Source organism: Xiphophorus maculatus, chromosome 11 (genome assembly GCF_002775205.1).
Source record: "Xiphophorus maculatus strain JP 163 A chromosome 11, X_maculatus-5.0-male, whole genome shotgun sequence".
Classification (NCBI taxonomy): domain Eukaryota; kingdom Metazoa; phylum Chordata; class Actinopteri; order Cyprinodontiformes; family Poeciliidae; genus Xiphophorus; species Xiphophorus maculatus.
The window spans coordinates 6,403,233-6,431,033 of NC_036453.1; the positions used below are offsets into that span (position 1 = coordinate 6,403,233).

Genomic DNA, 27,801 nt, shown 5'->3' on the forward strand with positions numbered 1-27,801 from the left:
TCCATTTAATCTGACAGACCTTGAGCTTTTTCCCCCAAAAAGAATGGGCAACACTTTTAGTTTTTAGTTTCTTTAAAATTACACCTTAGCCTAATTTGTGTTGGTGTGTTTTAAAAATGTCTGATAAGTTTTGAGGTTGTAACATGACACAATGTAGAAAATACACCAACAATTTGCTTGCAATGGGCATCAAAAAGTTGGCACTTGGCAAAACAGTGAAAAACATATTGATTTCTAGTATTACTCAAATGACCAAACTAACATTGAAAGGAGCAACAATCGAACCCTTACCCAGTTTGATGTCCCCTTCCAGGGTGAGGAGGACGTTACCAGCCTTCAGGTCTCTGTGGATGATCTTCATATGGTGGAGGTAGTTTAGAGCCTCTAACATCTGCCGACAGACCACTCTGATCTGTTTCTCAGTTAGTCCACGATCCAACTCTAACAAACGGCAAAGGAGAAGAGATACACAGCTTCGCTATAGAGCAAAGACCAGAAGTAAAAATAAAATGAAGCAGCTTTTAGACCTGCAGGGAGACCTTCAAAGTTTATATGTAGCCTGCAAAGTATCATGATTAAATTAAGTCTTGAGGACTGAGCTACTGTGTGACTACCATGGGAGAAAACATCACAAGGTAAACCTGTGATTTCAGATCAGATGGCGTTGCTGGATAAGTAATGCCAGATTAGAAAAAAAAAATAAAGACGTCACACATTGAAGTCAGTGGAGGCCCACAGACTTTATTCTGCTTTGTCTGTGTTTGGTTAGTCTCACAGAGCCGCACACTGGGTTATTAGGAGGGGAATTATCCAATGAAAACAGGCAGAGGGCGTTTCCCACACTCAATGACCCCCAATAAGTCTGACTGTGTTGAGCTATGCAATGCCAGAGATTAAACATTATTATTATTACAGGGATAAACATGAAGAGTAACTACAATAAAACATTTCTACTGAGAGATCAGCACAGGTGAGAAAGGTGGAGCCTTAAAAAAAACACAAAGGGTTTACCTAGCATGTTAGCATCCATAGCACCTCCAGCGCAGAATTCAATCATGATCTGTGAGAGAAGAGATAAAGTTTGACTAGATGCACGCAAACAGATTTCATACAGCAAAACTAATAGGAACATTTTAGTCAAGCATTTTCATTTGCCTGTGACTGAGTGACGGAGGAAACTGGACCAGGAGGGATAACCAGACACCGCTGAGATGACCCATCTATGGGATCATCCCAGAAAAATTGTTTAAATTTTGAGAATATGTCAGGAAACTGTGCTCAAACAGGGAATTAAAGTTTAATACAAAAAACATAGACATGAATTAGTTCAGGCTTCTGTTTGTCTGACCTCCTCCAGCGTCACATGAAGCTTTTGCTTCAGCGTAGTTTGAATTTTTTTTTACGACTGATGTGTAATGGTGGTATGATACTTCACTGCTTTAATTCAAGTTTCTTTTTGGTTTCATTTTAATTTTTTAATAACTAAATTGATTTTAGTAGCAGTTTTTTTCAAATGTGCTTTATAAATTTTATCTCATCATTTAGGGACAAAATATAAATTATGAAACACTTTGGATTAATTTTACAGCCGTATTGTTGCATTTAGACTGAAGTATGTGATGAAGGTTTTTATAAGAAGCTCATGTTTTAACCAAAAAACAACAAGCAAACAAACTAATATTGTTTTGCAAAGTATATCTATCATATATGTACCGGTCGGTGTGTAAGTATGGAATATAACTTATACTTTGATTTCCATTGTCCTGAGATCAAGCCTAGGTAAATATGGAACATACCTGTGAAGTGATCTCATCCTCATATAATTACAGTGTCCCTACATGCTATGGCAACACTGTCAAAGCATCAGTGTGGCACAAGGAGTGGCATTTCAGCCAAGCCTAATGAAAGCAACAAAAAGTACATGTGATACGCTGAGATACACCAAAACCAGATACGGGATCCAGAAACATCACTGTTCACACCTGTCACGTGCAAAAACAAATTTGAAGGTAGTCAATGTAAGTCAAACACAGCAACTGGTAGAAATGCTTTTATGTGACAAACTACACTAATACATACTGTATATATATATATATATACACACAGTATGTGTGTGTATGTTTTAAAAGGAAGCTCCCATGTATTACAAAAAAGGTAAATTACTAAAAGTAATAATAATAATGTACATGTGAAAGGTCCAGTCTAATGGGTCTTTCTGGATTCTCATCATTTCATCTTGAGTTTTAATATTTATTCTCAAGGTGAAATGTATGAACTATAATGAGATGAATGATGGTGAACTAGGAAAAGATGGACTTTTTTCTGGATTATAGTTACTGTACCTCTAAAGTTTTATTTTTTTCTCTCAACCTCAAATTTTGAAGTGTCAACTTCTAAATGAAATGAAATTAATATTTACACCGTATCATTAAGATGCCGTACCACTGGATCTATCCTTTAAACCTTTTGTGTTTGTGAGGAAGCGTGACACAATCAAAGTTATAAAAAACATGAGAACAACTGTGGTAGAAAATGTTTAAATTCTTAGCTTGCCATCCCACCCAAGCTTTAAATCTTCTGTTTCTTCAACGCAAGTTGCAGGAAGAAAGATTGCTACACATATAATTTTTATTTTGGTCATCCCCACCCAGAGGAATTCAGGGTGACGTGCAGCTCTCTGGACAAGAATGTGCCTCAACTGGTCAAGCTGCTTGCAAAGCATACCCACTGTGGGTGGAGCAGCTACTAAATCTTTCTCTGAGATTTACAGGAAAACCTAAAGTCGAGCAAACGGGGGATTGTATGTAAAATGTTAACTGCTAGTAGGATCCATTTAATGTGCAGGATCCATTTTTTAGTTGATATTTGTTACATGCAACAAGTCATTAGATTTACATTAAAAAGTTGGTAGAATTGAATGTTCAGCTAAAGCCATTTCTTCTTTTTGCTTGCGAATGTCTCTTTTTATTGTTTATGTTTTAATGCATCTCTGCAGGCTTACAGACATTTAGAGCAGTACAATAGAAAGAACAGACTTTGCTGACTCTGCATTGGCCACAATTTCACCACTTAACAGCTTCACAGTGATTTCCCACCTAATTTTCTCTGAGGTGAAAGGAACATAAAAGGCCATTTACAAACAAAGACCTTCTTTAAAACTTTAAATCAAGAATAAAAAAAGATGACAACACAGCACAGAGTAAATCCAGAGACTCACAGTAACAAAGTAATCCTTTGCTGCAGTGCTGAAACTGTTCAGTGAACCGTTTCTTCTCAAAAGTGCCAAATTGCAATACAGATACTCAATAACTCAGTTTCTTCTTTACATGGCAGCTAACTAAACTAACTTTAAGGATTTGGTAAAAAGCTAATGATTTCCTTATATGCATGTTTCTAATTTGGGGATTTCTGAAAATAACTTAGCATTTTTGAATAGAAGGGTAAACATGCATCCTGCTGAAAAACTACTACTTACTGTTTTTACTCAAACGTCTAACGTTTTTGGTCAAACATTTTGGAATTTAAAAACAAGCTGATTATTTTGTGCATTAAACAAGTCAGTAGGGAATTATTATGGAAATCTGAGGAACAGACAAACCAAGGGCAAAAACATGCAAGAAAATTCACTCATTTAAGTCAGACTAGTGACGTTGTTCTTGACAGAAGATAGAATGTGTTTTTATAGAATTCAAACCGAGCTACTAACATTGCATCTAAACGGCAAAGTGACGAGATCTACATGAGAGCTTATGGTTGGACAGGGAAGGAAGAGTAGAATGGTGGGATCAGCATCCAGTCTGGTTAAAGCTTACATGCAATCTGTGATTCTTATACATTAGTCCATCAATCCATGTTCTTCTACCTTTGGAGACTGGATTATGAAGAAAGCAGGTCCACGAGGGAAACCCAGACTTCAGTCTCCCTAATGACATTCTCATTTTACGATCCCCAGGCTTTTCCCGGCAGACCTTCAGCAGGTTCTGGTTATGCCTTAGTGGTCCCTCCTGGTTGGAAACGCACCCAGAAAACCTCCATGCAAAGATGCCAGGAAGCATCCTGATCAAATGCCAAACCAACTCAGTAATGACTCATTTCAAAACAAAGAAGCAGCTGTTTAGACCTCCTCATCAAATATCTCAAACTGAGCCTAGTCGTCCTGCAGAAGGAGCTGATTTCAGCCTTTTGTATCCGGGATTCTGAGATATGAATCTTTCGGCTTAGATCCATATCTCATAACCTCAGGTTGGGGTCAGAACACAGGCAGAGTGGGTTTTTCTGTTTGACACAGGTTTTTCTTTATCATGCCAGACCAGAGCAGCACCAACATGAGTGCAAGCAGAGTCCCAGTCTCTCCATCTAAACATTACTAATACACAAAGTTAATTAACTCCTTCACTCAAGGCAGAGACTGACCCTTGACCTACGGGTGCAAATCACCATTTTAATCTTGAGAATTGGCATTTGGTACAACAGATCTTTCTGTAGTAACAGATTATATGGAAGCAACTTTTAACAAGACTGTAAGAAAGCATTGACAGCTTTTGCATTGTAAAAGTATCTATTAAAACATTTTTCAAAAGGCTTGAATTCAACAGCGACTGAAATAAGGGTTAGGCTGTGAGGCTGGACTTCATCTTACAGCAGACGAGAATAGTCTGCAGTAAAAGTGACCACAATTTACAAAGATGATCTCTAGCGGGAGATAAACTTAACTGTTTCCATCCTAGAGTTTGTTAAAATATCAAAGGAGGGACAGATCTCTAGAGTTTTGAAATTAAAGCAAAACTCTGGAGCCAATTTTAACAATGAGGACTGATGGAGGCTTAATAAAGCTTTTATTTGGTTTTGATTGTCTTCAGACTGCATCTTTGTAATTTTGACCATTATTATATAACATGTGGGTTACACTAAACAATCTCACTCAGGCAGCAAAAGACTGAATTTGTTTTGGTGTCATCAGTGAGTTAACTGATGTGCTCTTGTTTGTGGTTCTGCCGTTGTTCTCTACCTTTTCCACTGTCCTGCTCTTCTCCTCCGTCCTCCTCCTCTCTCTGTTCATTCTTCTATGCTTGCTGATATCAGCACCATGTTAAAGGCCTTATTTGTCTCGCACTGTTGGGGAGCGCCACTTCGCTTTCTTCAATATCAGATTGTTTCCTGAAGTAGAACAAACAGCTTTTTCTCCTCCTATTAAAGTCCAGCAGTGTACCCTGCCCAGCACACCGAGCTGCAGGGTTACTAAGGCCTCAACTCAAAATTAACATTTTCACAGATCATAATAAGTTGTCAAACTTTTACTAAGTCGTGTTGGTATCTGAAAACAACTTAGAAACAAGGCAGTGAAGCAAAAGCTGCAACTCTAATGCAGACATGCAAACCCACAGGAAGTGTGTGGTTTAAATGCAACAAAAAGGTGATGTTTGTATATCCGACATACCAGCATAAACTATCTGATGGGGAGGGTTTATGTTCAATACTCTGGAATTTCAGCTATGACCAAAACTCAATGCAGCTGCATGCAGAGGTACAGCTCAGGTCGTGTCTAACATCCAGATCGGCATTGAAAGGCGTTTCATTTGTGTGGCTTTGAAATTTGACCTAAAAGTTTTTGAGGGGTTCTCTTCAGTATTCAGAAATGATTCCAGAGTATGTTCGCAACAACTTTGTCATTACTGTGAATCCGCTGTGAAAAGGAAATGTTTTTTCTCCCAAAATTTCCTCTAAAAATGACTGTCATTTATTATATAGTAAATGTGCCTTCGAAAGGAAACTATTGTAAATTTCACCACTTCTCTTCTAGTTATCAACAACAATAAATTATGAAAATCAGGTCAGCCAAACTCAGAACATATTTACATGCGGGAATTTTGATCTTAAAATGTAATTATGGTTCATCTGCTGACAGCTCAAATGATCGACATCGGGATGGATGTAGGTCTGCATGACCCACATTCTGATGTTCTGCATCAGAATGTGCAGAACATCTGAATTAAAAAACACAGAAGCAGCCATCTCTGACTTTTCTATGTGAGAAAATGCAACAGCACAATAATTATAAGGTTGCAAAATAGGGAGCTGTGTGATCTGAAAAGGTGTTTGTGTTCTGCATTGCTGCAGATCTCAGGTCGGGTTGAAATGAGCCTCCATGGCTTCTCAGGCACAGTGACTGCAGGGCAGTACCCACCGTGCAGCTTTATTAAATGAGATAAGCTGAAAGTTTAATTTCAATTATGCGGACTCAAAGACCTGGGTACTCTGTCATCTACATGGAAACGCATCTCAACATTTATTTTACTTAAAACTTCAAATGATAAAATCACTGAATATAGAATCACACACAACCTTTTTTGTGTTGCATCTATGAAAACTCGTCAATGACTATCGCACCATTACTGCGTTTAGCGAAATGTTTAATGCTTCAGTGGAAAATACTTTTTTTTGTTCATTTGGTTCCTCCAAAAAAGGAAATTCTGCTCATTTCTATCTTTAGACTTGACCCTGTAATGCAGTTCTTCAGATAAAGCAAGGTTGTGTCCCAACATGAGGTCACCATTATTTGTTTTGGCCAGTGGAAGGATTACAAGAACGGTTTCTTGAGTGTGGAGATAAGATTCTTGAGTGTGGAGATAAGGAAAGACTGAAGAGCAGAAAACACTTGAGTGAAATTAATCTTTCTTGCAGTAACATCAGGGTGAGGATGGGGTCATCTCTGAAACATTACGTTACCCTGGGGATGGACTGCAACTCCAAATCATAATTTCAACTTTTCATATTGTGTTTAGACAGAAATGGACTCAAGGTGAGGTGAAGCAGCAAAAAAAAAACAAAGCTTCCTTTGAGATTGTGATTTTATGTGAAAGAGCAACAATTACAAGTATGGTGCAGTATCTATTCAGCACCTGTAATCTGACACCCCCAGTTAAAATCCAGCACAACCAGTTGCCTTCAGAAGTTGCCTAATAAGTCAACAAAGTCTACCTGTGTTTATTCTCAGTATGAATCTGGGTGTCCTGTGAAGGGCTCAAAGATTTATTAGAGAACATTGAAATCATTATGACCATGGACAGAACTCCAACATATGTTAGAGAAAAACAACCAAGGTTTGGAAAATCTCCTGAAGCAGTTTTCAATCAATCATCTGAAAATGAAAAGACTACAGTATTTCTGCAAACCTAACAAGTGATGGATGCTCCCCAAAATTTAAAAGTCAGTTGGATACATAATTTATCAGAGAAGAGGTCTAGGGTTACTCTGGAGGAGCTGGAGGGATCCACAGGTAAAGTGGGAGAATATTTTGACGGGACAACTATTACACATCTGCTGCAAAAATATGGCTATTATGAAAGAAAATCATTGTTAAACTAAAGGCGTAAGAACACACAGCACATCACCCTGAACTCACCAACTCCACCATTAGGTCTCGTACTTTTCAGATTTTCTTATGTAAAAAACAAAACAAAGTTGAGTGATAGGAATAGTTTCACAACGAGCTGCATAGAGAGCTTTTTCAACAATTATTTAAAGCATCCAACATTTTTTTCAAAATAGTTATTGCAAATAAGAGAAAATGAGTAAGAAAAGCTCTTGTGATCAACTTCATGAATAATCCTCCTATTTTCCAAAGCACTACTATAGAGGCACTTCTCAGATAAACGATTGGAGTGTTTCAAACAGTAGATCCCAGAGGAGCAACATTACAAAACAGATGAAATGTCAACATACCCAGAGTTTGTTCTCATAGTAAAACGCATCGAGGAGCTTGACGATGTAGCGGTGGTCACATTTAGCCAGGATGTCAATCTCCACCATGTAGTCTTCCAGCTCCTCCTCACATTTTGTCTCAATCACTTTGGCTGCAGCCAGAACCCCAGTCTCCTTGTTACAGGCCTGCAAAAAACAGACAAAACATTCATTTCAATGAGCACAAGTCACTTCAGACCTTTTAAGCAGAATTATTGCACTTCAGTCGATTCACTTACGACAGTTCTTGTTGAAAATCAACTATACCTTTTCTTCCACTCAGTTAATTATGTGAGATCAAGAATTTCAGATGTCTGCAATTGAGTCACTTTTCTTACATTTCCACAGAAAACATCAAATTATGGAGGTTTCAGGGTGTGGCTGTGACTAAAAGTGAACATATGTTTATGATGCAAATCAAAGAAATGAAATATCAAAAATCATATGAATAGTATTATCAACATTTCAACACATCAGAAAAAAACCCCAAACAGAAATATGATTTTTTTTACAGAATAACAAACTCATTGACCTGCTTCTAATTCCTCTGGCACCCAAAGGAAAGAATAAATCGAGTTTCACCAAACAGCAATTAAAATGTGGATTAACATTTAAAGACGCACCACATTTCTCAAGGAAACACAGAGAGAGGAACCATAAAAACAAAAACAAAAAATAAAAGGCATACCAGTAGTTCTTGGTAAACATAAGCAGATAAATCAGTGACTCACACATACAGAATGAACCGAGATGAACATCATGTGAAGGACAGTATGTTGTGAATGCAGGCTGGGATGTTAAGGACAGACGGGCTATTGTGATTCTGCAGTTAGAACTCTATGTTTAGAACTGCAACTTTGTTGTTGGCATCTACGACCATTAAAAAGCCAAAGAAGAAATATATGTGGAACAGAAAAATAGGAATGGAATCATTTTCAGCACTAGCAGGTAACAGGAAGTCTAAACTAAGTAAAATGAAGGCGCTTTGTTTTTCCTTTTGGGCTTCCAACTTCTCATTTGTTAAACACAACGGATTTGGAATGTCAGTCATTTAGAAATCTCAGGGTTACGCTAAGGATCTATATTGTCTATTAATTACAGATAATTTGTACATAAGTTTAAGCGGGTATAAATAGTCAGCTCTTCAATAATGTATTTGTTTAAAACTGAGAAGCGCTCTTGCAAAAATGACATCACTTCTGCTCATAATTTAAATAACAATGACCACTTGTCCCAAAAAGACTAGAAGATATTTTAAACACAATTCTCATCTCGTCTTGTTATAGTTTTCAAAAGAGAATCTGAATGAACTGAATTGTTAAAGCTTTGATAAATTCCAAACAAAAATTTGCAAATAAATTCTTATCAATGAAGCTTTATAAAAATATATATATATATGTTCATTATTCTTTTCACTGCCAAAAGAATAATTCAACTATTTGGAAGCAAGTTTATTGGTGTTGACAGAAACTATAAAAATTTAATAATGCAGGTTTCTGGGTACAAATGTCCAATCACAGAGCTGTAGGAATTCCACAGACTAAACAGTCTGGCGTGGCTTAATGCCTTCATGCTTCGCAGGGTCTGTGGGAAAACATCTGAACAAACAGACTCTCAGCAACACACACTCTTCATGTTGTGCCATGACTTCCAGTGCACGCGAGTTGTGCACAAAAGTCTAGTAAGCGAATGTTCCAGAGAAGCCATTCAGCACCTCCTCATCAGAGAGGAACCCGCAGAGTGAGTCAACAGGATGGCAGTCCAACCTAAACCATCAGTCAGTTGGTCAGACCTCAACAGCAAACAAAGAGACGGTGACACTTTCATTGCACTGCTAATATCGCAGCTCTGCTTCTACACAGTGAGCCTAAGCAAACTGCACGGGTATATCAGCAGGACCAGACAGTTCTGATGTCCATCCGGTGAAAAAGAAGGTCCAGAACTCAGCTGCTACCAGACTCCAGGGAAATTTTCAGAATTAACAAAGCAAAGATCCTTTAACTTATGGAAGTTTACAACTTTTTATTCCCAAATCAGAGAAGACTGTTGCTTAACTCCTAGACACATGTTCAAAAGAACCTCAGCACACACATGTTCACATCTCAGTGGTAATAAGGCTGAGGAATGTGCCTCTAGCCTTCTGGTGACTGAAGGGGAGTCGGAGCAAAGAGGTTGAGAAGCAGATTCACAACCTCTTGTGTGAAGGTAGCTCAGGGGAATGTGTGACGTCAAACGGGCCCCTTGAGTATAAAACATAAAGATGCATGTTTGTATGTGAGCCTTAGCAAGTGGTAACACTCAGAGAGAGGAAGGAACGCTTAAACACCTCAGTGCATCTCAAAAGGGACCTCCTGAGTTTCTGACGTCAATGCACAAGTGACTTGATGCTTGTTCATTAAGTGCAGAGCAATAAAAAGGATATGAACTGTAGATTCCAAACTGTTGAAGAAGGATGAAGGTAAGTTATTTAAGATGAACAGCCCTGAGGAAGCAGAACTCCAGCTGACTGTATAGTGTAGCTGCTTGCAGGCATCCCAAGAGAAAACAACAGTCCCGTTTCAAACCCACAGACTCTTCACTCCTACAACAACAATCACTGGCTTTGTTTGAAACCAGTTTCCAGGGTTTCTCAATGGACCTTCTTCTTACTCTTCTTTCTCATCTAACTGACTTACTGTAAGTTGGGGTTTTTTGCAAACTGCCATAAGAAAAGATTTGTTTTGGTTATCAGATCATTTGTGGCCTTTCTAAATTTTGATCAACAATTCTAGTTGTTGATTTAAAATTACTCTTAAAGCCACCAAATGTTTTAGAGATTAAAACGTCTGGACTGCAGGCAGACCAGTTTAACACCAATGGTCTTGCGACAGAGAGCTGCTGTTTTAATATGTGCAGAATGCAGTTCGTTTCACAGAAGGACATGACAATGACACAAAATGCTGCTTTAACACAATGAAACTCCACATGCCAATCATTCAGGATCTCATCTGCCACTTGTGTTCGTCTTTTGGTTGAGAAATAACATTCTAGATGCTGGCTTTGGGCCAAAAATATGCTTTCTTTTCTCTTCTGCAGTTAAGCAACAATAAATCAGGGAAAATAAGGCCATTTAATAACTTGCTCCAAGTTATATTACTCAAAGACAAAAAAAGGATAATTTGGATTTCTGATTAACCATTTAGTGCATCAAGGATTGAAGCCTTCTGCGTCATAAGTTTAAAGATTAGTCATCTGTTTTCTGATTATCTCCATGTCTGGAGTTATCTCCAGACATGGAGAAAAAACTCCATTTAAAATTCTAATCTCTTATTTTATGCGACAGACTGGCGACCTGTCCAGGGTGACCCCGCCTCTCGCCCAGAACGTTAGCTGGAGATAGGTGTACAGAAAATGGATGGATTTCTTATTTTATGCCTTTGCAGCACAACATCAGCCCACAGCAAAGTTTTGTTCATCCCCGCTGATTATATTATTATCATTTAAATGCAACTGTCTCTTTTCACTACCTGCCCACTGAAATGAAAAAGGTGGGCTGTAAAAGCAGGTGATGCTGGTCCATGTGTCAGTAGACAAATGTACTGCATTTAATGACCAACTCAGACTCATACACTCCATGTCTGCCATCTGTTTACACTCTTTGTATTCAGTCAGGCATGCTCCTTTTAAATGAATCAAGCTGAGAAACAGCGTCAACACTTGAGCCTGTCAGCAGAGTCATTGATAAAAACTGTGGAGGTGTTGAAAGCAGATGGATGGATGAGTCTCCAGTTGAGGCTTCAAACATTCCTGACCCAAAATGTACAAAAGTGACATAGTTGAACCACCAGCTTCTCATATAAACCTTCTAATGAAATCTTTGTCCATATAAACGTCTAAAGAGACAAATCAAAGTGTCCACTGACCCCAACACAGCCTAACACCAAGAAAGAGAACACACAAAGTTCAATCCCTTCCAGGTTATACAAGCATTTCGCATGCTGATATGTATTTTCAGCCAGTTTGCCGAGTTATGCTTTGAACAAAACACACAGCTTCCTTCAGGGATTATAACGTGAGCAAGTTAGACCTTTGCCCCTTTATAAACCTGTTAACTGCCCCTCCCCTGGAGGCTCTCACCACATTTTTGAAAGAAGGAATGTAGCTTAGTGCCTCTATCACCTCTGACACCAGGTATCCATAAAGGTAAAGCCCTCGCTTTCAAAAGAGTAACAATGTTAAATGACTGACCTGGATATAGAGTACCTGTTTATTTAAAGAGGTAGCTACTTGTCTCAGTCTGTTACAACTGTGTCAAATGCCATATTTGTACAAGAATACAAAGTCCAGGATGAGTTTTTTTCTATGTATCTCGAGGTTTGTAATGAAGGTGATCAGTTAATGTTCATAGTAATGCTTCAGGATCCCTTCAGCAGGGAGGTTGTAGAGTTAAACAAAATAATATAAAAAACACTTTAATTTTCAGCTTTCTCCAAGCTGGACAATCACCTGCTGACAGTTTTCAGAAACTCCTGACTATTTTAACCCCTTATGACCCCTGGAAAGAAGAAACCACAATACTTTACAATAAGTGTGAACAAAAGTTACATTTTGGCTGTAAGCAAGCTTTCCCACCACCGCGTCCCAGCAGGAGCAGGAAACACTCCTGCTGATAAAGTTTAAAAAACTGTCTCTTCTGCTGCATTCTTCAATTCTTCAAATATGAGTTAGCTGCTTTAATTTAGAGAAGATTCTTGAAACAGACTCTGTGGAGCAGGACAGCAGTAAAACAAGAACACAAATAAAATTTGTTCTAGTTAGTAGAAAAAAATGTTATCTTTAAAACTCACTTCATGGCATCCTAAAAAACTGTAACACGAGAAATTCTATTATTCTGGTTAATGTGAGATTTTGGTCTGATACACACAAGAGTTCTACCAGTTTAGTGACTTAATATCTCCTATATACCAAATATCCACACATGCAAACGACACTTTAAGGCAGAAACCATTCATGTAGTTCAGGACTTACTGAGTAAACATATACATTAAAACAGATTTGTGAAAATTTTAAAAATAAATATGTGTTCGGAAACTCAGACAGCAAATGTAATTGTGATCTTAAAAGACTCCCCAATGTGTTGGTGTTTTCATTGCTTACATTCACTTCTCAGATTACGTTTGAGTTTCACACTTTACTTCGTTATGAACGCTGGTTTTGCCAAGCAGGGGGAGACTGAGCAGACACTCACCATGTCATGCTACGATAATATTGCTCTGACTGCAGCTATGGGCAAGAAAAGGCAAATTACCATACATTTGTTGCTATTTCCTGACTTAACGTGACTTATTCTCATCTATCTAAGAAAAATTGGTCTTTGATAAGTTATATTAGTAGAGCTCTTAGCAACGCAGAGCAACTTTAAAAGATTACATTACAAACATGTTTCAGTAATATTTATTTACAGGAAGTTGTTAAGCTTCACAATTTTAAAGGCACTAGTGGGTTTAAATGAAATACAATCTTCCTGATAAACACAATCAAATTAATAGATGGATTTTTCTGATGGTTCCTTTGTAAATGTTGTACTGCTGTGCTAAAATATTAAATTTGTTTGCTTTTTTATTTATTTGTCAAAGGGGTATTGTATATCTAAACTTGAATTAAATACAGGTTGTTTTACTCAAGAAGTACTTTACAGAAAACAAATATTACTTCAAGACATTCAAACCGCCACTTAACTTTCACCTTGAGCAGTAAGAGGAAACACAATCTTAATGCCTGATCTCACAGCTAACCCCAACCTTAAAAAACACACTCAGCCCTGTTGCTACGGCTCTTTGAGAAAATGTCACTCTTACTGCTTAAAGCGTACAAAAACAGTTTCGCATATTTCTTCTTCCTCTCTTACTCAAGCTGCTGACTACATCTGAACACATATTTTTTGCTTTCACAGACGTCCTGGGCGTGAAGCATGTCACATTGTTAGGCTCAGGCCTAGACCAAAAAACACATCCTGAAATGAAGCAATCTGCCTTTAGGATGTGAAAGTTTTGATCAGTGTAGAGAAATGCCCCACAGTGAGCCTTGATGCAGCAAGTTACAAAAACAAAAGAAATCAGGTCAACAACGCATGAACGATGATACTTTGCTCACTAGCTTAAAGGAAACTGCAGCTATATTTTAATCTGTCATCACACCGTGGGGTTCTAAAACCATAAATCTCATGACAGATGAGCAACACTTCCTGCTCACAGCCCACGTAAAGAGCGAAACACTGGAGTAATTACAAGCTCATACATAGAGCGTTTAACAAAACCTCAAGCTCAGACAGGTAAAGCAAGATTATTCAGTTAAATCATCTGACAGGAAACTGGCATGACGACAACGTGGGGTGAAAAGAATGAAAAAATATGTTGGAACAAAAACAAGTTGTGTTGAAGCTGATATGGAGCTAATCCTCCAACTGTCTTGAACCTACAGCTTCCTAGCGACATGATTAAAATACCAGATGTAGATGGAAAGTTGCTTTCTAAGCACCTTAATAATGTGATCACATGGCTGATGGGGGCTTCCATCATGTTGACACCCCACCCACACAGCTTGGCTCTTATCAGTCTGTCGAAGTTCAGCTGCTCCACTGAGATTAGACCAGGGGAAGCCTAAACTTTCAAACAGAAATGAAGACCCTCACAACCACTGAAAAGGTACTGCCATGTTCTAACGCATCACAAGCTTCACACAAAGAGGATGTCAAAATCTGACTCCCCCCAAACCCTCCGACCCCCCACTCACTCAGTTCGGTTTCTCTTTCATTCTACAGCAGATCTATCAGAAAACATCCATGTTTTTAAATTTGTTTATGTAGAACCGTCTGTAACAGAAAGATTAACAAAGTTAACAAACCCATAATGTCTTGAGGACGTCCAGGTTCCCTACAATATACACATGACAAAAATGAAACATTTGAAGAGTAGCCAACAATCATAGCGATGACAATTTCATTCCTCTTCTAAAAAAACTGTCTTTAATATAAGAGAGATCTATATAATGATTCAAGAGATTCATTAATGGATTTTGTGGTCACTTGGATGTGTCTGGAATATTATTGGTCTACTAATACAGATTCCTCTTTAAAATGCAGGAACATCCAAAATGCAAGAACAGCAAACTTGGTTTTTTAGTCTTCCTGTCAAAAGAGGCTTTGACAGAAAAAGAGAAAAGAGTTATTTTATTATTCCAAAGAAAGGAAAATGGTGATGCAGCTGCAGATTCTGTTTGTTCTTGCTCATGATTTAGCATTTGTGATTAGTGTGGTTAGCATTGAGAACACAGTATCTGAGGTAGGTGGATCTTCTTCCTTTTTCTTCAGGCCCAAACGCAACAAACTGAAGTGGAATGTGTATTTTGCCACCTTTTCATAAAAAAACAGTTTGAAATTCTGTAACAATCTTTAAAAGTGGTTTCTTTTTTACAAAGGGGAAATATGATAAAATCATGACTGTATTTTTTCTGTAGCAATGTCCATATGATGTTTTATCCCCATCAACCAACAATACTTTAACACGACATATACAAGTTTCATTTTTGCCTTGAAACTGAGTTTTCTTAAGCAATGAATATTTTCATCTAAATTATTAGAGTCTAACTTTTTAGTGCCAACTTGTAGACACCAGAAACATAGTTAAAGCTCAGATTTGGCCCGCTCTGTTCTTACTCGTCCAAACAAGAGGATCAGTGGGAATTTGACAAGAACGTATCCTGACATCCTGCAGGTGTGTCTATGGATACGTTTCACCAGCAGCAGCAGCAGCAGCAGCAGCAGCAGGGTAGTGTGCTCAGCGGCATGTGGCTCATTAATTAGTGAGAAGAAAAGTACAACTCCTCTGTTTCATGCTTGACTTATTACCATCTTATTTGTTGGGTATGCAAATAATATTTCCAATGTGTCAAATACATAAGACATGATGTTCACTATCTAATTCTGCTGGTGTTACTTATGTGAAGATACATTAAAAATGTATCTTTAAATTAAGATACATTTAAAATAGGGAAGTCTGGGCCTCCCTTCTGAAGCTGCTACCCCCGCGACCCGACCTCGGATAAGCGGAAGAAGATGGATGGATGGATGGATTTAAAATAAACATATTCTTGTAGTAACAGGAACTATAAGGAAGAAAAGGTGATCATTGCATCAAAGAATTGGGGGGGGAAAAATAGATAATTTTTGACAGACGTACACAAAATAACTCAAGAAAGCATACTCAAAAGAAAACGTTCCCTTTTAGGTGTGAGAACTATGTGTTCCAAAAAGCACAGGCTAGAAAGAGATACATCCCAAGCAAGCTAGACATCAGCCCACAGTGGGGATTGTAGTTGATTTTTCATCACATTTCAACAGATAAAAGCAAACTTCAGTAATGTTTCTCTGCTGTGGAAACAAAGTAGCATCATTACACTAATGACTGAAAATACTGCGGTTAGAAGTGTTTGTCTTCTATTAGTTTCACAACTCTAAGATATTTAAGTTGTTAAAGGTCATTTTGCAGCTTCCACTTGCATTAACCTACAGCTTTCCATGGTGCTGGACAAAGAGAACACACCATACCTAAGAACTACCAGGTCATACTGACATTGATAACCTTCAGTGCAGAAGTTGCTGCAGAGGAAAAATGACTCAGTTGGAAATTTTCCATATCATTTGAGTGTTTGGAAATGAAGTCAGCTAAAGTGCTAACGGTGTGAAAACGTTTCTTGAACTGAAACAGTTTTGTCTTTGATGGAATGTTAACTTTTACTTTAGGCTGATACTTCTAAACAAGGAGTGAGAATTAAGTAAATACTAGAAAATTACTGCAGCAAAGTTCCTCATTTTTATCCTTTTGGGGATTCCCACTTTTGTCTTGGGTCACATAAGAACAGGAAATATCGGCAATTCTTTGAGAGTCTCAGCTAAGTTGAGGGTCCAGTTAGCAATGCTAAGCATGCAAATCACACCTTTTGCTAAGATACTAAATATTAATATTCAGTGACAACTCTAAACATCTGGTGTTTGTATTTGAATTGATAGTAAAAATTTTATTCAGCTGCAGTGCAACACAGAGTCACGTCTCTGTGTGTCCCAGTTATATTGGGACACATTGGGATCATTTATATCATATCCCAATATAAATTATTAAGAATCAAAAATGGCATAAAGTCTGCTTCAGGGTTCTTAGTAGTTACAATGAATGAATGATTTGGGATTTGAATCTGTTTTCTCAAATATTAAGTTGCTATTTTGAAATGATCTTAAACTACATGGCTGAAATAATTATTGGTTTTGATGATTACCATGATAAGATTTGCTAGTAATTCCCTTTTAAATGAAATTACTAATAATCATTTGGGATAATTGCAATATTAAGACTCAAAATTTTGAACACAGTCTCAGATGCTCAGGAATATTTCTGAAACTGAGGAGTAACCGAATGTTAAATGTTGCAATTATTTTTTTTAAACCCTATTTAAATTTTTCTATTTAACTCATTTCTGTTTCTATCATCATAATCACAAGTTTATACTTGACAACACTGTCAAAACAACATTTCTCACAAATATTACTCATCTTTGAGTGCTTGGTCTGCATAGAAATTTCTGTTTGATTATACTTAATAATAGGCAGTTTTCCCATTTTGCTAATATTTAATACATACTCAGTTTTTACTGCAAGGTTAACTAACAGTGAATGACCTGCAGCAACACTTTCTGCATATTTCTTAAACACATTTAAATAAAACCATGATGCTATTTATAGTCATGATTAATTTTCATACAATAATCATGACGCCATGTTTTATTTCATTATCTGACAAGCTGTATTTTTATTTTGAAACAAGTAAATGAGATGTATTATAACTATTTTTAGCTACCAATAGTTTCATTTGTACAGATATTTCTGGGATGATTTTACACTCTTCACTATAACTCTGAGCTCTTTGTGAGGATATGTGTTTTTTTTATTATTAACTTTTGTTCTAAAGACATGGAAATGGTCAATTTTAGTAAAAAAAATATTTTGTTCTTACAGGGAAATTAGAATCAATTTACTATTGGCAGAGCAGACCTTTACACAATCAAAAACTTGTATCCATATTTAACCTAACTTTCCTCTTTAGCAAGTTGGTTCTTGTTTTTCCAGTTGTGACAATAACTTTTAAAGAATCTTTGTCGAGGCGATTCTATACTCTCAACCACATTATGCTGTTAAACATGTCTGCTTGGTTTCAGTGACAGAAAAGATCTCTGTCTTCAGCAGCACAGGTCACACATTCACAACTAACTTCCACCCCCGACAGTCTGAGAAAACCAGTCCTCAACCCTGTCACCCAGTCTTCCTCCATCACAGTGTTTAATGGAAAACATATGCAATTCACCAATTGAGGCCTTCCCCTCCCACACATGACCCGATAATTCTGAGATTTGGGAGCAGCAACAGGAAGTTATCAGTCCCTGTGACGACAAACTGTCCCACAACTTCCTTCTCTGGTCATCATCTGCTCAGTGACTCTGCCTCCTAACCCTCTGACAGCTGCAGGTGTGAAGATGTTGTCGTGGAAACCCACAGAAGGATAGCAAACAGAAGCCAAAGAATAGGATTGTAATTTGAATGGAGAAAGATAAACATATAAGAGAGAGATTGGATTTCACTGTGGTACTTTACTCTTCCTTGAGTGGGTTTGTGAACTTTTTGTAAGTTTTAGCACTGAAAACTGAAGAATTGCTCTTAGCTTGTACACCAAACTCTAAAGTCTTAAAATGGTTTGTCATCAGAGTTTTCTCAAACAAATGTCACCCTAAAGCCAGTTCTTGTGTGTCTAAAGGGTTTTAATAAAAAATAGTAAACTTTAGAACAGTTAACTTCCTCACACCTTCTCCAATTCATACGCCCTATACAGCAAAAACTGAATGTCCACGCAGTGTTTCCTTTCTGACAAAAAAGCGCCTTTTCTAGTCATTGCAGAATTCCTCCAACGCAGCCTCTGCTGTGTCAAAGGCATTCACTGTGCTCCGCTGGGCTGTGCAGACACAGAGGGCCTGTGCCCTGTTTCACAGAGGCGAACTGACATGCCAGCAGGTCAAGATTAAATAAGTTTTCCAAGCCAAAACTCTGCCAGTTGCTGAGGTCTGGAAGGCGGCACAGAACTAATGAAAAGGGCTTTCACTGGCCGGTTAGGCTGACCTGTACTGTGGAACCACAGAAAAGACTGAATGTAGAAAGGATGAATACAGGTGCCAATACAAGTGATGAATTTCAGTAGGTAGATTAAAAAAGCCCCCTGGTATACAGACTGATTAAAAACACAATGATACACTTGAAGCACTTATTCGTTTGTTTTCATAATTAAAGATTGCAATTAATAAAAACCCAAACACAGCCTGTGGCCCTGCTGAGGTGTTACAGGAAACCCAGGTTGATTTAATAAGCAGCCTTCAACTTATCTGCAGTGCTAGCACTTGGCATGTTTGCTGGCCAGTCAAGCATAGTGATACCATGGTCATTAAAGCAGGTATTTACAATTTTTGCAGTGTGGGTTGGTGCCAAGTGCCTGCAGAAAAAAAGTCCAATCAATGAATCCATGAGGTTAGTCAGCAGAAGGGAAGATGAAGTGCCTGGTGCAGGAGCAGTGCAGAGTTTAAACTTAACAAAACACAGTGGACACACACCAGTAGTGATGATGGCGCCCCAAATCATGAGCTGAATTTCACACTAGACCTCAAGCAACTTGAATTTGGTGCTACTCTACTTGTCATTCAAACTGAAACTGATTTTAAAATAAAATGTCAAATTTGCTAAGACTTTTGGCTAATGTGAATGATTTTGCTCATTTCCTTCCTTGCACAGTAAGACACTGCTGACATTTCTTGTCTCTACAGGAGTGGGCTTGATAAAAAGAATGCAACAGATGAAGACATGTCTTTCTGAATCTCCCCCAAAACTCCTTTATTGTACGTTTCCTTCCACCCAACCTTCCATTACTATACAGCACTCTGAACAAACCAGCTCTTCAACAGTTACCTTTTGCTTTTGTGGCCCACATGCTTGGAAAAATATTAAATTAGCAGCCTCCCATGCATTCACACCTTTTTTGATCTAATGCAATGTTCTACTTAAACTTTAATGAGTTGTTATTCACAATAATCAAACTAAACAGATATAAACACTTAAAATATATCACTCTGTATGTAATGAATCTGTATAGTACAAGCGTTATTTGTGTAATTAAAGTGTTTAAATAAATAAAGTTTTAAAATGATATTGTGAAGTAGTGTTCATGTGGACAGAGCTACTTAAAAGCTGAGCGTGACTACCTGACTAACAACATACTTTCCATAGCTATCATTTACAAAAAGAAAAAAAAAAAGTTTGAAGGGCGAAGCATCTCACAGGGAGTAGTCCACCACACCCCAGAAACAACTTAAAAATAAATGTGATCAATGATGTTACATCTTACATAATTTTCTCTGTTGAAACATAAGTTAAACTTAAAACGTGATTGATAGGCTATAAAAAGAAAACACTAAACCCAGAACAGAACAAAGGGAACAGCAATCAGGTGGTTTAAATGGGTCTTACCTTGTAAACCTTCCCAAACGCGCCGTCTCCCAGCTCTCCAACTATCTCCCATATGTCATTAGGGTTCACGTCTCGGCTGACGTGCTCATACTGTTTGAGTTTCTTCTTTAGGATAATTTTACTAAACTTTGCGAATGCCATAATTAGCAGTGTGACGCTTCTTGAAAAAAATAAAATTTAAATGATAAAAGAATGAATCAAAGAATACGTTACGTGACAACGATCTCTACACGGAGAGCATTACGCACGCCAACACGCAAAAAAAGTTGTCTTCACTTTTCGCCTTCTTAAGAAGAAGTAAAAAGAACTGAGTGCTTTTTCAAGAACTTATTCTGCTCCATCCATTTTACTCCCGAGGATCTGCGAGGTCTAAGGAGAAAACATGTCAATAATCCGCCTTACAAACTGCAAAGAACGGGGCACGCAGTGACCACCTGCCGCTGCAGCGGTGGACACGCTGATGGGTTCTCTGTCTAACTGTGCGTGTTTAGCTTTCTGGGCAACTTGTTGATTCAAACTGGGAGACGAAGCCCCACCTTATTGCGCAACAGCCCTCTCTTTCTGTGGCGTCATGGAAATGTAGTTCTTCAATCCGTCCTCTGTGTGGCATAGATGGTGCAAAAAAACTTCATATCCGGGTTGGCGCACGCAGCCGTCCCCGTTAATGCCTGAAACTCTGTTTGACAGCTATCCACGTGTTTATTTATCTACTAATTAATGGACAACGCGCTTCTGTTTCATAATACAAATACATAGGCTTATGTTATGTATATATCACATCACTACTATAGCCCAAAAACTCAAATTTAGATTTTGTACTCAAAGATAAGAAATGAGTCAAATTGGCAGAATACGCTTATGTTTGAGTCAACACTTAGATTTCTTGATCTAGTTTCTCATCACTTCTCTTTTCACACTGCTGCAGGTCAGAAAACTTGCTTTTTCCTTCCACATGGTAGCACAGCTCCATCTGGTGGAGCTTTCCACGTAACAAGCGTCCACATTTTCTTGTATGTATGTAGTTTAATAACACGCTGTGTATTTTAATTTAACGTCATTACTGGCATATTTGGGTATTTGCTGTATCGTTTGCTCCACCTGCACTGTAAATATTTTCACCCAAAGTGACTGAAAAAAATAAAAAAGAAGTCAGTGAGCGTAGCCTAAATCAGAAGTATGTAAAAGGACAAATGTAGATGAAAATTAAACTGTAAGCATGAACTAAAAAAAGACATATTTTCTAAGCTTTTGAAACATTACAGCATTTTTAAATCCATTAACTCAGTACTGTCTTGTTTTTGAATCACCCTTAGCTGTATTTAGTGAGGCTGTGGTGCTTTAGGTTTGTTCAGAGTTCTCCTGTAACCTTCTGGTTGAGTTGAGTTTTCAATGCAAACTCAAACATTTTGATAGAGCAGCCACACCTGGGAAGATTTAACACTATCCCAGTAATCCCAGTTAATTCATGATTTAGCCATGGGGGAGATTGCTTTTTCACACATTTGGATACCGCTTTCCCTTAATAAATAAAATCCTCATTTGAATAGTGCATCTTGTATTTACTCAGACTGTCTTTGTCTGATACTAAAATTTAATTAAAGCATGACAACAAAAAAGAGGTATTCTGTACTTTTTCATAGCTCTATAGTATGAAAATGTATAGAGCTACTACCATAGGAAGATGAAACTTATTTTTATCTTCCTATGGTGTTCAGATGCAGAGCTGCTTTTAACTAAAGTCAGGAGAATACATTACAAACATGATGCCATCAGCACAAGGCTTCTCCTTTATAATTTTCACATATGTGTGAGCCTAATCTCTTTGACAAACATGGTCTCATACTAACTAAAAACTTGGTTTCATCAGACTTTAACACCCAAGCAGTGTATTTGATCTAAAAGCTTTTTGTGAATAATGAGAGAAATCATCTCTCCAAATGAAATTAATTAGACAATTAAATGAAAATAACTATTAAAATATTCCTTGCTGTTATGATAGCAGGCATATTAGCAATGAATGATGGAGATCTTGGACACACAAATTATGAAACTATGGCATCACTCAAACAATATGATGGCTTCATGGAGCTTTTCCATTTTTGTTGTCTGTTTCTGCTGTCCATCTGAGCAACATGTCCCAGAGTCTGTCAGTCTGTTTTGTCCTCTTTAAGAGAAGGCTTGGTGACTTGCAACCAAGTCAGTAGACACAATTATGCATATTACATTTTATCTCATAATTATCCTGATGAGAGATAGTTTTTTCTTTATTTAAAAAAAAGGAGAATATACTTCCTTTATGATAAAAGCATATTTGTGTTATCTAAGAACACACTTGCTTTCTCTGAAGTACTTCCATGTTTTGAGGATACTTCAATATACAATTATTCTAACTAAAACCTGTTAAAAGAATCAAATATCATACCATGAAATTAAAGGACTATCAGTTTAATCTTTACTTGTTGGGTTCCTAAACATTAGAATCAGATAAAAGGCAGCAGGTTCAGACTGTAGGTTATTTAAGGTATTAAGAGCTTAGGTTACTCGTGATTCTTTGGAAGCTTTTTGCTATTAAGAGTTACATTATCTGTCATATTGTTATGGATGTTCCTAAAAAGGGAAAGATTTTATTCTCCATCTTATGTTTTTCCTTTGTGTTCTAAGCATTTGGAATGGTTTAAGAATCGTAATTCCATTTGTTGAGTACAAACAGCGCCTCTAGTGGTTCACTTTAATCAGACATGGTTTCATTTCACTCTTCAAGCTGATGCTTTGAGTTTGTATAAAGTTCACAGAACACGATCATATGTCCTCATCTCATCTGCACTGCTCTGGAGACAATAGCCTGGAGTAAAGAGACAAGCTCATGCAGGTTCAGTCGGCCCTCAGAGGTTTCCACTACTCTGCCCACACTGATCTCTTGCCACTGATGCCCACATGTTTACTTTGTTCAGCTTCTGTGACATCAGCTCAGCCTCCCAGGTGCCATCAAATAACCTGGAGATTTTTCACTTCCTAAAAGCATCTTCAGGGATTTTTTTTTACCTTAATAGCTCTGATTAATTCACAGCCAAAAAAGTCATGAAATATTCATAAATGCCGCATAGCATTTTCAAATTCTGGCAGGTGTTGTGGTGATTTAAAACTAAAAAAGGAAAGAAAAAGGAAAAGACATGAAAAACGTAACTTTATTCTTTTCCCAGAAACTCTCATTCTCTTACATTGATACAAATTATTATAGAAACTGTAATAATAATGCATTGTAGATGTATTAGGTAGTATCACTTTTTCAAATTGTGTCAAGTTATAGTCATAATCTGGCTGTATTTTTCAGGAGGTTTTATTTAATAGACCAACAGCTGTGAAGTGGAAAGAAAAGGATGTGAGGTTTTCTTTCCTTTTTTCCTTTTTAATTTTTTCAAATTAAATCTAAAAACGTGAAAAAAAAAGTATTTTTACTCATCCCCGTTATTTGATATTGCAAAATCAAAACAAGTGCAACTATTTTTTCATCTGAATTGCTAGGTCATCTCATTAGCAAATCCAGTCCACCCACAGCTGTGCTGTTAAAGAACATCTGAAGACCATCGAATGCAGAGATACAGTTTTGGAAAAACCTGAAGCCTGGCTAACTTATAAAACAATGTCCCTGCTTTAGGGGAATCCACAATTAGTTGTAACAGTAGATTTTATTTTTAAAATATTTATTTTAGATGTAAAAATAATACAGCAATAATACCATAGACTGTTTTTTATATACATAAATTTTGATTAAATATTGTCACATGGACGTTGTCATGTTATTTACGCTTCAATGCATTCTTGTTAGTTGGGTATAAGCGCTTTGTGGACAAAAACTGTTGCCACATAATTTGGTTTTAGCTTGCTAAAGTAACGATCACCTGTCAGAGTCGTCATCAGTTTTGCTCCTACAAATGATTCAAAGTCTCCTGGAGAGAAATGTTGAGAGCACAAATGTAGGTCCTTCAGAAGTTGTGCTAAATAGGCTATTTCCCACTGTGCTCTTCTTTGTCTCGTGGGGAGATCTAAACAACCCTGGACACAGTCCAACATGATAATGGTTGCATCACAATGTGTAAATGTTTTCTTCAGCAGGGACAGAAAAGCTGGTCAGCATTAACTTGAACTAAATTAGGGCCATTCCTGAGAGTAAACATGTGCTTTTAAGCAGAATAATGACCCTACATATCCATTCAGACTTACTATATACCATTATGTCTCAATGATCCCCTTGAAAATGAGATGCTGTGTTCCAAAGGGTTATCCTCGAAACAAATAAATATCAAATAAATGAGATGAAAACTGATGAACACTAGCTTTTTACACTATCTGATGGAACTGAAGTTGTTGAGTTATTGAACAGAAGATCAGAGAAATGCTGGATGTAAATGCAATTTTTAGATTTTCATTGTGAAAAAAACATATTGAAAACCATACATTGAGGTTAAATGTTGCAAGTGACAAAATGCAAAAAGTGTAAAAGAAAACTGATACTTTTACAAGGCACTGCAAAAAGAACATTTAAATAATCTTTGTTAGCTTTATGTTATATTGTAACAGTAAGAAACATTACACTTTTTATGTGAAATCAACACAGTTTTATAACAATTCCTTGAAAGAAATCACGTGTTGTGTAATGTAACACAATGTAAAAAGAAATACATAAAAACTTTGACTTTTCCACTTCTTTAAGTTCTCTTTGGACAGACAAGAACGGTGGAATTTCAGTATTGATTGTTTGGACGCTCCAGCGCAGCACAGTCATAGATAGTAAACACCAGGTCCTGTTAAAACACATAAGAGGTATGACATATAAATATTAATTAATGGCAATTGTGGGGTCATAATAAGCTTTCAGTAGTGTATTTATATGTATTAAAACAATGATATTCAATATAATAATACATTGATATAAGGTTCTAGTCAACGTCCCTGGAGACACTTTGACTCTTACACTCCATTTACTGTATTTCTGTGATTTACCTCAATTACTGCAAACCCTTTTCCACACCATGGCCTAGTCTGCTCAGACTAGGACACCGTCTGCAGACCTAGATGTGTGTGACTCTCCTCATCACGTGAGTGGGATCAAACGTCCTCACAGGACAGCACAGTTCTCATAATCTGCATCATAAATCGTGCCTAATCCGGTCAGAGCACTCACTGAGTGACCCACTAAACTGCAGACTTTTTTTTCCATTTTGTGTCAAGTCACGCTGCAGTGACTGGGATTGTTGGTAAACAGATATTCAAAAATGTGCTGTTATTTTTGGTCAACAAAATGAACCAGAATGTCTTATTTTGGTTTGCACAGTTAGAGTATTACCTTATTCCTGCTAATATTTTAGCCATCATTCCTGCAGGAATGCCCTGTAACTGTGTTTGGTGTTCATATTTGCCATTAGGCTGTCCTTCACATTTTATTCAAGTGTATTAAGCTGTAGCTTAGATTGATAAGGGTCATTTTTATTGGGTCTCATTTTACTTTGCAAAATTAAATAAGCAGTTCAGCTCCAATTTTATGCAGTTATATTACTTGTGGAGACAGACTCATTTCTCAGGTAGTTAATGGCAATCATGCAAAAAATGGGGTGAGTTATGGCTTAGAATGATTAGAAGAGACTGAACTTTCAAAATAAAATAACAAGCTTCCTGACTACTTGGCTTTGAAGAAAACCTGATTGAAATACTACTTTAAGCCAGACTTTTCATTCAAGTCAGTCAAACACTTGTTATATATAGTTTATCACCTAAAAAACAATCATTCAGTTGGTTTTGCTTTTATATTGTAAAACAAAATTTAATTCCAAAAACAAGCCTGTAGAGGCTCGTTTTTGGATTTAAAGGAATTAGGCATCTGATGCGTAAATTAAATGTTATTTTATTATTCATTATTTAATGTCAATGACAATCTATCATGTATCATAGTATATTCATCCATCCATTTTCTAACACTCTTGTCCCTAGCGGGGTCGGGGAGGGATGCTGGTGCCTATCTCCAGCAAACGTTTCGGGCAAGAGGCGGGGTCACCCTGGACAGGACGCCAGTCAGTCACAGGGGATCTATCATAATGTAAACTTTAGTTAAATAAGATGCATCTGTGGACAGAATCAGTAATGTCTAAATTCAACATTATGGCTGTTACAGTTTATGCCCACTAAAGGACTGTGGCCTTTCTTACCCCATGGCATTTCTCTCCCATGACGATGAAGAGCTGCCGCAGAGTGACTTCCAGCTTCCTCACTTCTCTGGTGTAACCACAGCGCCGCAGTCTCAGGTCTTCCACCAGGGAGATGTAGTCCCTCATTTTGTACATCACACAGGCATTCTGTCATGAGTAACAATTAAGATTTCCCATATGTGATTTGAAGGACCTGAGGTTTGCAGTCAAAACACAACAGAAGTGTAGAAACAACCAGGGAACTTAGAATAAAGTTTGGGTGATAATCCCAAACTTTATTCTAAGTTTGCAATAAACTTAGAATAAAGGTTCTAAAGACCTTGATTTTGGGTTTGAGCACATTTTGAAATGTTGAATTTTAAATGACATTTTACAGAATTTGTAAATCATACTTACATGTATATCAAGGTAGAGTTCTGGCATATGCGCCATACAGTGACCCTGGTGGAAAATAAAAAAAATCCAGTTATGAAGTTAAGAAATAAATTAACAAAAGAAAAATCTGTCTCTCGCGGATCAAAAATCAAAGACTGGTAAAAAATCCCAGCGTCTAACTTACGGTTTCATAGCCAATCCTCAAATCAGCTGCCATCTGGGTGAGCTCCCGTGCCATGTTGAGAGCCTTGGAGTAGCAGGTTGGTGGGAAGAAAGGGTAGCTCAGGGCCATCGGTACCACGGATAAAAGAAGCAACACCTTTTTCAAGATCGACATGATGCACAGAAACCTGCTGTGATGACTGAGTTCCTTTCTGATTCTGTCTGCATATATTTAGCCACGTATGCTGGCAGACACATTTTAACACACCCTCTTTGTTTTCTCCAAAATATATTATGCAATTGTATGGCATTTGAAGATCCTTTGTGGAAGATGAGAAAGCGCTTATTTTGGCTTGGAGAATCTCAGTGAGATATTTTTAAACCAGCTTTTTGGCAACGGAAGAGACTTTAACTATAGATAAACTGTAAACTGTAATTGTCACAATTAGGGGAAACCCACTTCAAAATGCTGCTACAGTCAAAACAAAGTAAGTATTCTTTTGTTAAAATTCTTCTCATCACAATTTGATATACTGTTTATACATTATTTTTCACATGATTTTTGTGAGCATTTTATAAAGGAAACTAGTATAAAAATAACTGATGTCATGCACACTGCTTTGCTTTTTGACATAAACAGATAAAGTCATGAAAAGTCTTGTTGGTCCACTGCTGCTGGGGTTTGTTCTGCCTCCTCTTATACTGCAGACGGTTCAGTCATACTGCGCCAGG

General features: G+C 37.4%; 2 protein-coding genes across 2 annotated transcripts in view; both read right to left on the reverse strand.

Moving 5' to 3' along the window:
- Window positions 1-20,827, reverse strand: part of LOC102225744 (serine/threonine-protein kinase 10-like) — a 39,050-nt gene extending 18,223 nt beyond the window's left edge. The window contains exons 1-4 of the mRNA XM_005808786.2: window positions 20,333-20,827; window positions 7,723-7,887; window positions 1,012-1,060; window positions 292-441 (exon numbers count right to left, since the gene is read on the reverse strand). Coding sequence (XP_005808843.1) covers window positions 292-441; window positions 1,012-1,060; window positions 7,723-7,887; window positions 20,333-20,473 — 505 coding nt within the window. The 5' untranslated portion in view covers window positions 20,474-20,827. The remainder of the gene's footprint in view (window positions 1-291; window positions 442-1,011; window positions 1,061-7,722; window positions 7,888-20,332) is intronic.
- Window positions 20,828-24,933: 4,106 nt separating this feature from the next.
- LOC102225481 (cytokine-like protein 1) lies at window positions 24,934-27,303 on the reverse strand. Its single transcript, XM_005808785.3, has 4 exons — window positions 27,092-27,303; window positions 26,929-26,973; window positions 26,533-26,679; window positions 24,934-25,134 (listed from the first exon to the last, which is right to left on the reverse strand). The coding sequence occupies exons 1-4, from the start codon at window positions 27,242-27,244 to the stop codon at window positions 25,075-25,077; spliced, it is 405 nt and encodes a 134-aa protein (XP_005808842.2). The 5' UTR covers window positions 27,245-27,303; the 3' UTR covers window positions 24,934-25,074.
- Window positions 27,304-27,801: the final 498 nt, after the last annotated feature.

What these genes read in the sequence shown, in the direction of transcription:
- LOC102225481 (XM_005808785.3), bottom strand. Translation starts at nt 27,244, where the DNA reads ATGTCGATCTTGAAAAAGGTGTTGCTTCTTTTATCCGTGGTACCGATG. An exon ending in TGAGGATTGGCTATGAAACC is followed by an intron (nt 26,974 to 27,091) that starts GTAAGTTAGACG and finishes ATTTTCCACCAG; the next exon opens with GGTCACTGTATGGCGCATAT. An exon ending in AACTCTACCTTGATATACAT is followed by an intron (nt 26,680 to 26,928) that starts GTAAGTATGATT and finishes TACTCATGACAG; the next exon opens with AATGCCTGTGTGATGTACAA.